At 36.4% G+C, this 18378-nt stretch overlaps 1 protein-coding gene across 1 annotated transcript in view; it reads left to right on the top strand.

The window, feature by feature from the left end:
• The window catches only part of SLC30A9 (solute carrier family 30 member 9), a 104448-nt gene that overhangs the window by 14227 nt on the left and 71843 nt on the right, over positions 1–18378 (top strand). The window contains exons 3-4 of the mRNA XM_050791554.1: positions 13956–14015; positions 16257–16356. Coding sequence (XP_050647511.1) covers positions 13956–14015; positions 16257–16356 — 160 coding nt within the window. The remainder of the gene's footprint in view (positions 1–13955; positions 14016–16256; positions 16357–18378) is intronic.

Here is an 18378-nt window from a genome sequence, read left to right as displayed (position 1 = left end):
TACCGGCCATATTTTTCATTTTTAGAAATTGTTTTTTACCTTGCTTGGTTGGTCTTTAATTCTTTGGTTGTATTTTCAGACTTACCTTTTATTAGATACATTAAACATAACTATTTTATATTTTTAACAGAAAATTCTGCTATATGAAATCTTTTTGTTTCTCACTATATGATCCTTTTCTTACCTTTTTTGCTCTTATTCATGATGTCATAACTGTGTTTTATAACTGTGAGTTGCTCATTTTCCATGATGTTTTTGCATCTTGAAAGTATTTGATGTTTATCTGGACTGAAAATGACTTTCTGCCAGGAGGGATTTGTTTTGGCTTTTGTATGCTACTCTCTAGTAGCATTATTGGGACCACATTAAATTCAGTTCTCTGCTTTAGATTTACATTGTGAATTCAGATGTATACTTGTGTTAGGGTTCACTTGTCTGTAGGATTTTCAGAGGAGTAGTTTTTTCTTCCCCACTATTTAACACCAAAATACAGACAGGCCAATTTCCTTGCTTCTATGTGTATTATTTATTTCTAGTTCATAGTGATTCCATGGCTGTGGCTTTTTACTTCAGTGTCCCCTGTTAGACTCCTTATCTTGGGCAGAACCTAGTCTTATTCTCTGGTCTTCCATGCCCCTTGTAGGTCTGGAGGTAGAAATAAGCTCAAAGAATCCAAGCTTCAATAGAAATCAAGGGAGAGCTGGCTTTGATGTGTTCATTTATTCTGTAGAGGTTCTACTTTCACTTCATTTTTGCCCTTTTCATGTAATTTTTTGCTAGACTAACAATGCATTTAAAAAGATTTTGCTGGAGGTACAATAAAAGGAAGCATTAAAGGAAGTCCTTTATTCATTAATTTACTCAAGAAGTATTTATTGAGTACTTTTTATATGACAGAAAATGAGAATGACTCAGAGCTGATACTAAAGCAGAAAATTAAGCAAACAAATATTGTATTGTAACATTTAGCCCTGTATTCATATGTTCTGCATCTGTGGATTCAGCCAAACAAGGATCAAAGGATTTGGGGGGAAAATGGATGGCTGCATCTGTACTGAACATATACAGACATTTTTTCTTGTCATTGTTTCCTAAACAATACAGTATAACGATGGTTTACTTAGCATTTGCATTGAATTAGGTATTATAAGTTATCTAGAAATGACTTAAAGTAAATGGGAGGATGTTCATAGGTTATATGCAAATACTGCACCATTTTATAAGGTGGACTTGAGCATCCATGGATTTTGGTATCTATAGGGAGGTCCTGGAACCAATCCCCAACAAATACTGAGGGATAACCAGACTGTGATAGGGGAAATTCATTGTGCTGCAGGGGCACACGGGAGAGGCACTTAACCGAGTTTTGAGTGGTTACGAAAGCTTTCCATAAGGAAATGATACCTACTTCGAGACATGAAAGAAAAGTAGGTATTGGCCAGGTGTGGTGGCTCACACCTGAAATCCTAGCACTTTGGGAGGCCAAGGTGGGTTCGAGACCAGCCTGAGCAAGATGATGAAACTCTTGTCTCTACAAAAGATACAAAAATTATCTGGGCATAGTGGTGTACAGCTGTAGTCCCAGCTACTCAGGAGGTTGAGGTGGGAGGGTCACTTGAGCCTGAGAAGTCAAGGTTGCAGTGAGCCATGATAGTGCCTCTGCACTCTAGCCTGGGCAACAGAGTGAGACCCTGTCTCAAAAAAAAAAAAAAAACACACACACACACATACACACACACACACACAAAAGTAGGTATTGGTGTGGTGAATGGTGGAAAAAGGAGGTAAAATTCCTGGAATAGTGAGTAGAGGATTTGGTGGTGTCGGTAGCATTGAAAGTACAAGAGAAGGTAATCCATCTTCCATATTCCTTTTAATTTTTTTTCTACCACTCTCTTGCTTACTCATTGTGTTTCAGCCAAAGCAGTCTCCCTTTTTCTCAGCCATGTTCTGAGAAAATGGCAAGAGTTAAGCAGTGGTCAGATCGGACTCTTGTTCGGGAGTTTGGACTTTGTTTTGTAGGTAGTGGGAATAACAGAGTATTATTAATACAAGTAGGGGACCAAGACCAGCTCGGTCGGAGAGACCCTAACTCAGCGGCGCTAGAGGAATTAAAGACCCACACACAGAAATATAAAGGTGTGAAGTGGGAAATCAGGGGTTTCACAGCCTTCAGAGCTGACAGCCCTGAACAGAGATTTACCCACGTGTTTATTAACAGCAAGCCAGTCATTAGCATTGTTTCTATAGATATTCGATTAACTAAAAGTATCCCTTATGGGAAATGAAGGGATGGACCGAATTAAAGGAATACGCTGGGCTAGTTAACTGCAGAAGGAGCATATCCTTAAGGCACAGATCACTCATGCTCTTGTTTGTGGCTTAAGAATGCCTTTAAGTGGTTTTCTGCTCTGGGCGGGCCAGGTGTTCCTTGTCCTCATTCCAGTAAACCCACAACCTTCCAGCGTGGGCGTTATGGCCATCATGAACATGTCACAGTGCTACAGAGATTTTGTTTATGGCCATTTTTGGGGCCAGTTTATGGCCAGATTTTGGGGGGCTTGTTCCCAACAGGGGAGGTACTTGATCAGGTTTAAGGTTTTAAAAAGATAACTAGTTGCAAAATGGCAAACAGATTGCAAAGGAGGGAGATTGAAAGTAGTAGTACAAATGGAGTTCTGGACTAGGGTAATGATAATGCTTTTTTTTAAAGGGGTAGATGACCTTAAGAGACCTAGGAGCTGAATAATTAGGACTTAGTAATTGAGTCTGGGGGATGAAGAAGAGGGTCAAGCCAAGGGCAGTGCTTGGTTACTGTTTGGCCAATTGTCTAGATGATTTCAATAATTTCTAAAATTAGGAAATTAGGAGTACCAGAGTTGGAGGATATTTTAATGAGATGATGATGATGGCTTGGTTTGGACATCCGAATTATAGATACCTATGGAAGATCTTAACGGATGATACAGTGACCAGTAGGCAGTTGGTTATCCAGTGAATGTACTAGTCACTGCATCATCTGTTAAGATGTCACACATCAGATCGGGCGTGGTGGCTCACGCCTGTAATCTCAGCACTTTGGGAGGCCGAGATGGGCCAATCACGAGGTCATGAGATCAAGACCATCCTGGCTAACCTGGTGAAACCCCATCTCTACTAAAAATACAAAAAATTAGCTGGGCATGGTGGCAGTCACCTGTAGCCTAGCTACTTAGGAGGCTGAGGCAGGAAAATTGCTTGAAACCAGTAGGGAGGGGTTGCAGCGAGCTGAGATCGCGCCACTGCACTCTAACCTGGGCGACAGAGCAAGACTCCATCTCAAAAAAAAAAAAAAAAGAACGTCACGCATCTTAACACAACTACTATCCTACTTTGAGCCATCATTATCTCTTGTCTGATTTACTGTGGTGGTATTCTCCCTGGGATCTCTGTTTCCATTCTTGTCCTTCTGTAGTTCATTTTTCACATAACAAATGTGGTCTTTTTAAAAACAGATCATGTCACTTTTTTAATTAAAACTCTCCATTGGCTTCTAGTTACCCATAGAACAAAGCCAAGACTGCTAGAATAAAATTAAAATTTATTAATCTGACTCTCAGAGTTCTCTCTAGCTGATCTGGCTTCCATATTCCTCTTTATTTTCTTCTACTACTCTCTTGCTTGTTCATTATGTTTCAGCCAAAGCACTCTCCTTTTGGTTCTGAGAAAATGGCAAGCTTGTTGTTGTAGGGCCTTTGCTCTAGTTGCTTTCTCTTTCCAAGGTGCCCTTCTTCACATGGCTTAACCTCTTCCGGTCATTCATATCTCAGTTTAAATGTCACCTCTGCATAGAGACATTTTAAAATCACTCAACCTAAAGTAGCTACCCAGTAAGTCTTTAATACTACCCTAATTTAATTTTCGGCATAGGTAGCACTTACTCCTGATTGATGTTTTCAATCTTTTGTTTATTTCCTCATCACCTACATGTTTGCAAGCTCCATGACAACATGAACCTCAGTGCCTTGCTGATAGTAGGGACATAATAAATATTTATAAGTGAGTGAATGCTTAGAGTTCTAACCTGGAGCTAAAGATTTAGGAGTTTTTACGTATACATACATGGTAACTGAAACCATTGGTCTGTTTGAGACAGTGCGGGGAGTGTTTAGAGTAAGAAGAGATCTTCTAGTATAAAATCCCCCACATGGGTGAGGGACAGGTAGAAGAGGAGCATGCAAAGAAGACTTGAGAAGGAGTGGCTGGAGAAAAACCAGACTATCTGGTGTCAGGAGAAGACAGTGTTTGAAGAGTAATAAACATTTCAAGACCATTTTTCCTTTAGTTAGATGTCTTTCACAGGGGAAGATTTTACAGATTCCTTGAGAAACCTGTATATATTTTAATGGTTCCTTGTTTTCATTATTTTTCCTAAGCCTCATCCTCCCTTTGGGTTTACCTGTGCAATTTCTTCTCTTTCTTTTGTGGTGATGGAGAACTGCTGGGGTAAATATTGATTGAGAGTTTGATTTTATGCAATGAAAGAATGCAGAGTGTAATGAGTCCCTAAGTTCCATAAATAAGCATGTTTATTAGAACATAGTTAAGGGAAAAGAAATAGGGATGAAATAATATAATTAAGGGTAAAATATGTTATAATGCTCTGCAGAGGTGAACATAGACAAAGGGGAAAATATTTAATATGGTTCCACCATTCAGAATCTTTCAAATTGAGATCCATGATTAAGTTTCTTTTTTCTCTGCTGACTGGAATAAAAATGTTAGTTTATTTTCTTATATTAGAAATGTATTGTTTATTGACAGTTTTATTTTGGGCTCAATTTTTCAGTACTTGCTTAGGCCACATTAGACCTTGTTAGCCATCAGATAGAGAGCAAGTAATTGCTTGATTGAAAGGTAATTTGTATATTTAAGGATTTGAGATTGAGTTTTGAATAATTCAAATCACATGATGAAGTCAGGAACAGCTCATTAAGAAGCAGAGACTTGCTAAGGAATCCTTAAGTTTTTAAGGAGCATTCAGATGTGTTAAATTTTGGTAAAATTAGTTTTAATTTTGCTAATGACAGCAGATGTGTGGCAAACAGCCAGCGTTGGGTTTGAGCTTAAAACAAATGTCTAGAGATATTCATGGATAGAATGTTTGGTTACTGATTGAAATCATAAAGATTCTACTCTAGTGATGCAGTGTGAGTTTATTAAGTTGGTGCTATGTAAAATAAGTATTCATACATGCGTTTAAGCCGTTTACTAGCATTCTTGTTTGTGCTATATAACACTATATATTTAGTAACATCTAGACAGTTTGTAGTGAGAAGAATATCCAGAAATACACAGCTTAGAGCAACTCATTTTATGTGATTTAGTTGAATAAATTTGAGCATTGTAGAAACTACTGTTGTTTCTGAAATTTTTGACAGTAGCTATCAGTTGTTTGGACATTAGGTAAGTTTTGAAAATGTATTATTCTACCTTTTTCCCTTCACTCTTCTCTGCCCTGCTCTCTATTTCCCAAAGCTAAATTGTAAGAAATGGATATATAGATTCTACAGATAAAGATAGTTTAGAATTTACTTGCTGTGTAGCCAGACAAAAATAAAATAATAATAATTTAACTTTTCAAGGTCAAATGTAGTTAGTAAATAGAAGTGTTTTTAAGCTTATCTTCAGTTTACCAGTATGACATCACAACCTACTTAGGATTTGACAAATACTTAAAGCCTTTTTAGATTTTCTGTACATGCTTTAGGTATCAAAACATACTGTATTTTGGTCAAGTGCAGTGGCTCACACCTACAATCTAGCACTTTGGGAGGCCAAGGTGAAGGATTCCTTGAGGTCAGGAGTTTGAGACCAGCCTGGGTAACATGGGGAGACACTGTCTCTACAAAAAATAATTATCCAGGTGTGGTGGCATGTGCTTGTAGTCCCAGCTACTCGGGAGATTGAGACGGGAGGATCACTTGAGCCCAACAGGTTGAGGCTGCAATGAGCCCTGATTGTGCCACCACACTCCAGCCTGGGCGACACAGCAAGATCCTGTCTCAAAAAAAGGATAAAATAAGCACACACACAGTATTTAGTCATTTTCCAAGTGGTTTTCACTGCAAAACAATTGCCAAGAAATATACTAAAAATTATGTGTAAAATATTTTGCTTTTATTTCAAATAGGGCTTTGCTTTTGTTAGTGCTTAATATATTGGCATTTAATTGCTTCACATAAGCTTTGAAAGCGGTAACTCAGTGGATAGGCAGAACTTCTGATCACAGTGGTATTGTGAATACATGCTTTGAGGCACCTGTTCTACTAACCACTCATTTGAATAATAAAGCATAAAAAGAGAAAATTGAAGACATAGTTGGACTAAAAAAAGACATGTTATATCAAAGAAATGGAACAGAAGCTTCTGGATTCTAGGTCTGTAACCTGGAAGTGGCAGCTAGGAGTCTGGCTTGTTTGGAGTAATATGCTGCATGTGCTACATGAATAGCAAGGTACTGGAGTCAGACTCACTATTTGAACTTATCCACCCACCCCCATAGAAGAAGGCTGAAAATAGCTAATTCCAGTTGCTACCCGAGGCTGTGTCTTACAGGAGGCTGTAGGTCTAGGGAGGCAAGGAGAAGACCAATGTACTAGTCCATTCTCATGCTGCTGTGAAGGAATACCTGAGCCTGGGTGATTTATGAAGAAAAGAGGTTTAATTGACTCACAGTTCCACATGACTGGGGAGGCCTCAGGAAATTTAAAATCATGGCAGAAGGCACCTCTTCACAGGGTGGCAGGAAAGAGAATGAGTGCAAATGGGAAATGCAAGACACTTAGAAAACCATCAGATCTCAAGAGATTCACTCGCTATCATGAGAACAGCATGGGGGAAACTGCCACATGATCGGATTACCTCCTCCTGGTCCTGCCCTTGACAAGTGGGGATTATGGGGATTATAATTCAAGGTGAGATTTGGATGGGGACACAGAGCCAAACCATATGAACCAGGAACTGAAACCTGCTGTTTCCTGGCTTAGAGACTGGCTTGAGGGGAAGGAATTTCAAACTGGCAATATGAGATCAAACTGGCAATACGAGTTCTGCATAGAGGTATTAGACTGAACTCTGAGCACAAGAATGTGAAGAGGAGAATGAAGGATATACCCTATTCAGGGTAAGATGGTGAACTCTGAAATTTCAAAGTACATGAAGAATCCTAATGCTACGAAAGCCAACAGAATCAACAAATGTGAATTAATTCCAGATGAAGCTAAAATAACAGCTTCAATTGCTTTAAAATAAGTTTAATGTTCTCAAAAGGTTAAATGAAGGACTCATATTCATTAAAAATGACAGGGAGTTTTGAAACACAAACTTGCAGAAATAAAACCAGAGCAAATAATTAGGTAAAGGAGACAATTAAAAATCTTAGAAATGAAAGCGTAGCCACTAAAGTAAAAATGTAGTAAACTAAATAGTCATCGTCAGCAGGAGAGTTAGCAAATTGAAATTCAGTCTGAAGGCACATAGGAAGGCAGAAAGATTTTCCAAAAATTGAAAGCATTTAAGAGCATGCAGCTCTAGCCTACATTTAATAGGTAGAGAAATGGCGAGGAATCGATATATAAAGAGATAATGGATGAGAATGTTTCAGAATTTGAGAAAAACAGGAATTCTCAGATCAAAAATATGTTTTGAGTACCAAGCAGGATAAATAAAAAGAAATCCACCCCAGACACTGTGTAGAGAAACCACAGATTTAAAAACCAAAACACGAAACAACCCAACTTAAAAGCTGACAAAGAGAAAAATCAGAATACTATCAGCCTAATTGTTGTTCTACTGAGGTAGACTTTTTACCTGCAAAAATATGCAGAAAGCAAAGATGGGGGAGTGATTTGGAGTAATATCCAGGAAAGAGTAAGAGGAAAAAATAAATGCTACTCTAGAATTTTATAGTGATCTAAATAATCCTTATAAAGTGAGGGTAAAAATAGGAATGTTATCATACATATGAAGATGAATGCCATTTTTAAAAAAACTTATTTTCTAAAATTTTGGGAGGTACATAGTAGGTGTATATGTGGAGTACATGAGATGTTTTGATACAGGCATGCAATGTGAAATAAACGCATGATGGAGAATGGGGTATCCATCCCCTCAAGCATTTATCCTTTGATTTATAAACCAATTACATTCTGTAAGTTATTTTAAAATATGCAATTAAGTTATTGCTGACTATAGTCACCCTAATGTGCTATCAAATAGTAGGTCTTACTCTATTTTTTTATCTGTTAACCATCTTCATCTCCCAAAGATTAGAGTCATTTTACTAATCAACCCCTCCACATTAAAAAACAAACAAAAACTCTTAAAAGCATGTACTCCTGCAAGATGCAGAAGAAACCCTGAGTTACAGAAGGGATGAGATATCCAAGAGACAACGATGAACAAGAAATGGATAAAATGTCCTGGTAAAACTATTGATAATAAAACAGTAAACTTTCTTTTAATATTAAATGCTAAAACTCTAATCAACCAGGCTCAGTGGCTGAGGACTGGTACTATAACCAGGCTCAGTGACTCAGGCCTGTACTTCCAGCACTTTGAGAAGCTGAGGTGGGAGGATCACTTGAGCCCAGGAGTTTGAGAACAGGCTGGGCAACATAGTGAGACCTCATCTCTACAAAAAATTTAAAAATTAGCTTGGTGTGATAGTGTTCACCTCTTGTCCCAGCTACTAGAGAAGCTAAGGTGGGATCACTTGAGCCCAGGAGTTGGAGATGGCCGTGAGCTATGATCTCGCCACTGCACTACAGCCTGAGTGACATAGCAAGATCCTGATGCTTAAAAAAATAATAATAGTATGATGGAAGACATTTAGATCACTATGAAATTCTAGAGAAACATTTATTTTTCCTCTTACTCTTTCCTATGTATTATTCCAAATCACCCCCTACCCACCTTTGCTTTCTGGGCAACAAGAAAAAACTGTGGAGGAATTATATTACCTGACTTCAAATTGTACTACAGGGCTTTAATAATCTAAACAGCATAGGTTTAGGTTACTAAACCTAAATCCTTTGTGCTGTTTTACTGGCATAGAGACAAACACATAAACCAATGGAACAGAATATGGAGCCCATAAGTGAATCCATAGATACACAGTGAACTCATTTTCGACAGATGTGCCAAAAACATACATTGGGGAAAGGACTGTCTATTCAACAAGTGGTGCTGGGGAAAATTGGATATCCATATGCAGAAGCATGAAACTAGACCCCTTCTCTTGCCATACACAAAAATCAAATAAAAATGGATTAAGACTGAAATCTAAGACCTTGAATGATGAAACTACTTAAAGAAAACATTGGGGAAACTCTCCAGGACATTGGGCTGGGCAAAGATTTCTTGAGTTAGATCCCAGAAGCATAGGCAACCAGAGCAAAAATGGACAAATGGGGTCCATTTTTAAAGGCTTCTGCACAGCAAAGGAAACAGTCAACAAAATGAAGAGACAACCCACAAAATGGGAGAAAATATTTGTAAACTATCAATCTCACCAGAATATATAAGCTTAAATAACTCTAGGGGGAAAAAATCTAATAATCTAATTAAAATGTGGGCAAAAGATCTCAAGAGACGTTTTCAAAAGAAAATATGCAAGTGGCAAAAAGGTATATGAAAAAGTGCTCAACATCATTGATCATCAGAGAAGTGCAAATCAAAACAATAATGAGATATCATCTCACTCCGCTTCAAAGGGCTTTTATCCAAAAGACAGGCAATAACAAATGCTGGTGAGGAAGTGGAGAAAAGGGAACCCTTGTACATTGTTGATGGGAATGTAAATTAGTACAGCTACTCTGAAGAACAATTTGGAGGACCCTCAAAAAACCAAAAATAGATCTATCAGCAATTCCACTACTAGGTATATTCCTAAAAGAAAGGAAATCATACAAAAAAATTAGCTGGATGTGGTGGCACACGCCGGTAGTTCCACCTACTCAGGAGGCCGAGGCAGGAGAATCTCTTGAACCCAGGAGGTGGAGGTTGCGGTGAGCTGAGATCGTGCCACTGCACTCCAGCCTGGCGACAGAGTGAGACTCCCTCTCAAAAAAAAAAAAATAAATAAATAAATATGGAAATCGGCATATCAGAAGAACTATCTGCATTCCCATGTTTATTGCAGCACTGCTCACAATAGCCAAGATTTGGAAGCAAACTAAGTGTCCATCAGCAAAAGAATGGATAAGGAAAATGTAGTCTATGTATACAATGGAGTATTATTTAGGCATGAAAAAGAATGAGATCCTGTCATTTGCAGCAATACGGATGGAACTGGAGGTTGTTACCTTAAGTGAAATAAGGCAGGCACAGAAAGGAAAAGGGCATGTTCTCACTTATTTGTGGAGCTAAAATTAAAACAAGTAAATTCATGGAGAGAGAGAGAGTAGAATGATGGTAACTAGGGACTGGGAAGAATAGTGAGAGGTGGAGAGTGAGGATGGTTAATGGGTACAAAACTGCAGTTAGATAGAATGAATAAGATCTAGTATTTGATAGCACAACAGGGTGACTGCAGTCAGCAATAATTTATTGTACATTTAAAAACAACTAAAAGAGTATAATTGGGTTGTTTGTAACACAAAGGATAAATATTTGAGATGATCGATGCCCCATTTACCCTGATGTGATTATTACACTTTGTATGCCTGTTTAAAAATACCTCACGTACCCCATAAATGTATAAATCTACTGTGTACCCATAAAAATTAAAAATAAAAAAATTAAAATATAAAAGCAAATGTAACCAAAAACCCAAAAAATTAATAATAAAAAGGTTTTTTTAAAGAAAAATGTTAAACAATAGAAATATAGTCTTGGAAATTCTAAATAGCAATTGGGAGGACAATATAGAAAACTTTTTCAGTCTAAGAGATGGCAGGAAAAGCGAAATAAAAATAAAAGCAAAGAAAACAAGATGGTAAACTGAAAAATGGCAGAAGTACAAATGTACCACAGTTAAGTAGTCAGACTTAGTGGTGTTCCATATCATTTAAATGAACTCATAATCTAAATATGTGGAATTAGTTAATTTCTGTTTCATTCCATGTTTTCAGAGACTTATATTCTGGGTCCCCTACTATCTCATCTGCTCAAGGACTTTGCTTTTGGGATTATCCCGTTAGCCTACTTTATATTTTCTTCATGGTTATTGCATCATTCCCATCTCTATGTAAAATGCAGTCAACCTTTCCTTGAATCATTCTCTTTTTCAGCTCCTGCTGAAAGTCCAAATACTACTTCCATTTAATCTCCTGTTTTCTCCCCAACTACTGTGTCCATTCCCATTCTTGTCCAGAAACTGCTGTTTTCAGGAGGTTCCAGTGATCTCCGTGTTGGTAATCCATTATCTACTCCTTTTTTACCCCCTAGAAAAATGCACAAATACCTACACATAAAATTAAATATTGTTCTAAACACAGGCAATACAGGAAAGTGGTTAAGAGTATAGAGTAATCAAAATAACTGTACCTCCATGTTTAAAATACTAGCTGTGTGACTTTGGGAGAATTTACAAAACCTTTCCATGCCCCAGTTTCCTCATAATAAGGAAAACTGGCTCTGTGACTTTGGGGGAAGTTACAATAATCTCTGTGTCTCAGTTTCCTCATAAGATGAAGATAATAGTATTTTCACTCAGAGCAATTTTTGGACAATTAAATGAAATAATTTGTAAAGTGCATAGGACAGTACATGGCACATGTTAAATACTTAGTAAATGTAGCCATTCTTCATAAACTCTGAAATATTATTGAATGAGGATATAAATATAATGGAAAATGTTTTAAGGGTGAGATTTTTGCCGGGCGCGGTGGCTCAAGCCTGTAATCCCAGCACTTTGGGGGGCCGAGATGGGCGGATCACGAGGTCAGGAGATCGAGACCAGCCTGGCTAATACGGTGAAACCCCGTCTCTACTAAAAAAAATACCACAGAAAACTAGCCGGACGAGGTGGCGGGCGCCTGTAGTCCCAGCTACTCCGGAGGCTGAGGCAGGAGAATGGCGTAGACCCGGGAGGTGGAGCTTGCAGTGAGCTGAGATCCGGCCACTGCACTCTAGCCTGGGCGACAGAGCAAGACTCCGTCTCAAAAAAAAAAAAAAAAAAAAAGGGGGTGAGATTTTTACAATGTATTTGATACATACAAAAGGATATTATAATGCATATATAAGTTAAAAAACATAAAATCAAACCTTGGAATTTACTACTCAAGCTAAGAACTTCACTGTCTTGATCACATCCTCACATCTCCATTTGTCCTATGTATCCATGTGAAAAAAAAGGAAATAGCTTTGTACATTTGTATATAGCCCTGATTGTTTACTTTTGCTTGTTTGTGAACTTCATTGTGATAGCTTATTGTATGTGTTCTTTTGTGATTTACTTCTTTCATTAAATTTAGTTGCTAAGATTTATCCTGTTGATTGGTGTGTGTGTCTGGTTCATTAATTTTCTTGGAGATAATTATAGCACATACTGTTCAGGGATGTTGTATAAGTTAAATGAGTTGATACATGCTTAGAGTAGTACTTAGCACACAGTAAAAGCTCAGAGAAAGATGGCCATTATTATGTTTGTTATTATTCATTGCTGTATGAAATGTTGTGTGAATATAACATGTTCTATCTATCTATCTATCTATCTATCTATCTATGTATCTATCTATTCTCTTGCTAATGGGCGGTACTCTGAACACTCACGTACCTCTGTCCTTGTGCCCTCATGCAAGAGTTCCTTGAAGCCAAATATATTGACCTAGAAGAATTGCTGGGTCATAATTTATGCTTGTGTTCAACTGTAGTAGATAATGCCTACTTGTTTACCAAGGTATTGTGCCCGTTTATATTTCCACCAGCAGTGTATGCGTTTTCATTGTGCCATACCCTTGCCAATATTAGGTATTGTCATATTTTCCTTTTTCTTGATCTGATGGTTATAAAATAGCATCTTGTGATTTCATTTGGACTCTATTAATGATGAGGCAGACATTTTTTCAAATGTTTATTGGTTATTTGTATATCCTTTTCTCTGCAAGATTGTCCTTCCTATTTTTTTCTAATGGATTGTCATTTTCTTGATCTAGAGGACTTATTTAAATATTCTTGATTACTTTTGTTGATTCTATTTGTTGGAAATATCTTCTCTCAGTTTGAGGCCTTTTTTCTCTGTTTTTTATGGGATTATTTGATAAACAGTTTTTCTGAATTTTAACTTGGCAGAAATTTATCCAGTTTTTCTTGTGTTGTTTATATCTTGTTTAAGAAATCTTTCTGTACCATAAAAGTTTTCTGTATTGTCTACTATGAGGCATGTAAATACCTTAACATTTAAATAATTAATTAATCTACCTGTAATTGTTTTTTCTTTATGGTGGGAGGTAGATTCAAATTTTTCTTATTTAATGTGTTTTTTTGTAGGTGTAGGGTTGTAGAGTTGTCCCAGTCCTACTTGATAATCCTTCTTTATTCATTGAATGATATCTCTGTACAGTTTTAAATGGAAGAACTGCGCATTCTTTTGTTCCTTAATTTAAAAATGCATTTAAACGTTCACCATTAAAGACAATGTTTGTTGTAGGTTTGTTTTACCCTTTAAAGAAATTCCTTTTTGTCCTAATTTTCTAAAAGCATTTGAGATTTGCATGGATGTTGAATTGTATTAAATGCTTTTTCTTTAGCTTCTGAAATGATGGTACAGTTTCTCTTCTTTAATCTGTTAATGAGATAAATAGCTTTTGTAATGTTTAACTACTCTTACATTCTTAAGATGAATCCAACATGGTCTATGATACATTGTCGTTTTGATGCATTGTTATATTACGTTGGCTAATATTAATTAAGTTTATAGATTTGTGTGAAAGCAGTTGTTCAGTGTAAACTTGTTTTAATAAACTTTACAGCAGAAGATATAGGCGCAGAACTCAAAGCTCCACTTAAGCAAGAACCTCTCCAAGTAAGAGGTAAATATATTTTATCCTATTTTTTATTATAAAAATGTTTTGAATTAAATATATAACATTGGTTTATGTAGAGCTCTTTATAGTTATATTATTCTGAGAGTATAGTTTATTTTTGCTTTTATTTAAATAGATTGACCATAAGGATTTATTCTCTTACATATTAAAGTAATTTTCCATTAAATTTATTTTGCATTTTTGTCACAAATTTTTTCAAAAGCCCAAAGAAAGGAATAATGGCAAATAAGAATCATCAATTGCATTATCATTTTTAGAAGAGTAATGCAGTTAAAGAACAAGAGGCCCACACCTTTCAGCTACTGCTTATTCAAATCCAGGTAGAGTTTGGCCGTTCTTGTCTGACTTTCTTTTCTGGGAGAAATGGAAGGAATTCCCGTTTGTAGCTCTTTTCTGTATAACAGGCTATGGTTCTCATCTCCAAAGCAGCTGTTTCATGGAGGCAGCAACTCTATCATTAATAGCACTGTGGCTTTGGCATCAGACAAAACTGGACTAAATTTGTGGCTCCAGTTCTTACCAACTGGCTGACCTTGGGCAATTTACTTGACTTCTCTGAGGCTTAGTTTTCTCCGCTATAACGTGGTGCTTGAAAATGAGACTTCTTTTCTAGGGTAACTTTGATTAACACATGGTAGACAGTCAATTAACTAATGTTGTTATAGCAGCCGTGATTATCATTATCATCCTCATCTTCATCATTAATAACCTGGGCCAGGATTTTTTAGCTATTTGGAAGACATTTAAAATAAAAAACTTTTTTTAAATATAAAAGGCAGTTTAGAGACCTGAAACTCATGCAAAAAAAAAAAACTGTATTTTCTTTATGTATTTTTTCAGATTAAGGTTTTGATTTTTTAATTGAACTTTATTTTTGAAATATTCTTATTACACAATGTTTGTGCATTTAATGTAAGTATGTATTATTTTAGGAGTCTTTTTACCCACTGTAGTGATAGGTAATCTTAGGCTGAATTTGCTCTTTCAACTTGGAAGTAGAACAGAAAATTGTGAAATAATAAATGTGAGAATAGAACATGAAGTGAATAGGTGACAATTTGAAATAGAACACGTGAGTTTGTTATTTTGCTCTTGCACTTAAGGTATTTGCTTATTTATCTCTATCATATGACCAAAAGTCTCACCTTATAATGATTTATTAACATAGACCAATGTTGTGTAATTTTTAACTCACAGACTATAATTGATGCCAAACTGGTATTGGTGTTGGTGTCACTGGCCTTTTTATGAGCAGTTTGATACTTGACAATAGAAAACAATTTATTAGAAGGCAATATTTAACCTATAATCTGTAATGAATTTTTTTGTAATTTTTAACTGATGAAATTATTCCATCCTTTTCTTTAGTTGTATTACATTATGTGAAATGATCTAGTGGCTTTAAACTTTTATGACTGCAACCCACGTAAGAAACACTAATTAGCAACTAGTATACATATAAGTTAGTATATGTAAATGAAACAAAGGTTTTCACAAAAAAATACTTATATGTAATAGTCTTTAATTACTTTATAGTTCTGCTTTGTATGAAATGCTAATTTCACCTCACAATTTGAAAAGCACTCAACTACTCTGTAATTTTTTTTTTTTTTTTTTTTTTTTTTTTTGGACAGAGTCTGACTTTGTAGCCCAGGCTGGAGTACAGTGGCATGATCTGGCTCACTGCCACCTCTGCCTTCCAGGTTCAAGTGATTCTCATGCCTCAGCCTCCTGAGAAGCTGGGATTACAGGCAACTACCACCACACCTGGCCAATTTTTGTATTTTTTTAGTAGAGAGAGGGTTTCACCATGTTGGCCAGGCTGGTCTCAAACTCCTGACCTCAAGTGATCCACCCGCCTCAGCCTCCCAATATTCTGTAATTTTTTATCGAAACTTCAGTTCATTTTCATTTAGACCCTAAGCAATTTAAATTATACTAATATTATTTAGACAGACCAGTAATACCTATTCAAGGTGTTCATTAGGCAGAGGTTGACATTTTGGCATCGGTTATAGATGATCTATAGAGACAAAAGCTAGATGGCTACAAATGCAATTTCATCCTATTCTGCACTTGGATAATTTTTTCTCTGATGTCATTTGGTGAAAAAGATCAGTTTTCTGTGAAATTAATTCGTGAAGCCTCTTAAATATCAGCCTATATTCATCTTCACACGTGATTTTCAATGTGCATATTTATTATGTTTTCCTGTTTTTTGTTTAGTTAAAGCAGTCCTTAAGAAAAGGGAGTATGGATCAAAGTACACTCAGAATAATTTCATCACTGGAGTCAGAGCAATAAATGAGTTCTGCCTCAAATCCAGGTAATTAAAAAAAAAAATGTAGCCGTGTGCCGTGTCTAAATAATCTAAATAACTTTTCCTTTATTAGAGTGTGTTACCTGCTACCATCCATATATGGAACATTTGCTACTGGCTCCTTAAAATGGAGAAATATTTTTATTCAGTCAAAAATGTTAAAAATTGTTAGCAAACTAAACTGAATCCTGCCCCAACATTACCAATTCTAGTCTTTCTTAGTTTCTTAAACCCACAATGGTAAATTCTTCAAAACCTCTCCATCACATAAGAATCTTAGGAGTTAAATTTTAAGTCATTGATATGTGACAGAATTCTCAGTAAGATTATTTGCATATTTGTATGTTTGACTCTTTTGGTTTTTTGGCCAGCAGAGTTGAGTACTTAATTTAGAGTTAAATTTATATTCATGCTCCCAACTGTGGTTTCTGTTGAGTATAAGTTATTTTTACTATTTTCCAATATCTGTCATTATTAATTTCTCATATTTATATTTATTGAAATTCTGTTAGTCGCAAATTTAAACTTTTCTCCCTCCTTTGTGTGCCAGTTAGAGAAATCAGATGATCTTTTTTTCAGTCTTCCTCATTGTCACAGCCACTTTGGTATATATCAAGAAATAGGTATTCCTATAATTTTTAACTTCTATAACTATTACATCAACAACCAATTATAATATTGATTTAGTTCTCACAAAAATTTTGTGAATTAAGTGGATTAGGCATTGCTGTCTCCACTTTAGTAGGCCAGGATGAACATAATATAAGATGTTAGTGATTGACCCAGCTCATTTAAGTGAGTCAGTGACCGGGAGAACTAGAATATGTATCTTTTGAAAGCTGATCCATACATTTTTACTAACATGTGATGGCTATTGATGTTTTTTAAATCTAGGTTTAATTTCTAGAACTTGATAACATTATATAGTCACAGACTTTTTATTTATAGGTTATTTCATTGCTTTTACAAAATTTCTATAGGAAGATCCATGATTAAATACAGAATGACTATTTAGCAGTGACTTGATGAATATATAAGCCTTTCAGAATTTAAGAGAAAGGAAAATAAATAACATGTAATTGACATATACTCTTTATGACTTCATACCTTTGAATAGCTATTACCACTTAGTATTAATCTACATATAAACAAATAATGACTGTAAATTTTTAACTTAAATTCTTAAGTAGAGGGATGATATTCTAATCCATGTTCTTTCTTCTTCTTTTTTTTTTTTTTTTTGAGGCAGGGTCTCACTCTGCTGCCCAGGCTGGAGTACAGTGGCACAGTCGTGGCTCACTGCAGCCTCTGCCTCCTTAGACTCCAGTGATTCTCTGACCTCAGCCTCCCGAGTAGCTGGGACTACTGCTGTGTGCCACCACGCCTAGCTAATTTTTGTATTTTTTGTAGAGACGGGGTTTTGCAGGTTGCACAGGCTAGTCTCGAACTCCTGACATCAAGTGATCCACCCATCTCAGCCTCCCAAAGTGCTGGGATTACAGGTGTGAGCTACCACACCTTGCCTATTTTTCACTTTTTTTTTTTGAGACGGAGTCTTGCTTTGTCTCCAGGCTGAAGTACAGTGGCATGATCTTGGCTCACTGTAACCTCTGCTTCCCGGGTTCAAGCGATTCTCCTGCCTCAGCCTCCTGAGTAGCTGGGACTACAGGCAGGCACCACTACACCCAGCTAATTTTTGTATTTTTTTTAGTGGAGACGGGGTTTCACCATGTTGAGCAGGCTGATCTCGAACTCCTGACCTCAGGTGATCCACCTGCCTTGGCTTCCCAAAGTGCTGGCAGTGAGCCCCCATGCATTACCTAACTTTTCACTTTTTTTCCCGTATATTAGAGATGGCAGTGGTGTGCCCATAGCAGATAAAAATATAAGCATTGGTGAAGGAATTGAATCTCTACATATTATATTGTAGTGTCTACACTGAGCATCAAGAGTAATTTTTTTTCACTGTCTGTAGAATATTTTTTGTATACAAAATGTCATCTTTAAACAGATCTTTAAAAGCCATTC

Source organism: Macaca thibetana, chromosome 5 (genome assembly GCF_024542745.1).
Source record: "Macaca thibetana thibetana isolate TM-01 chromosome 5, ASM2454274v1, whole genome shotgun sequence".
Taxonomy (NCBI): Eukaryota; Metazoa; Chordata; class Mammalia; order Primates; family Cercopithecidae; genus Macaca; species Macaca thibetana.
Note: the sequence above shows the minus strand (reverse complement) of the source record. Positions and strands in the feature narration are given on the sequence as shown.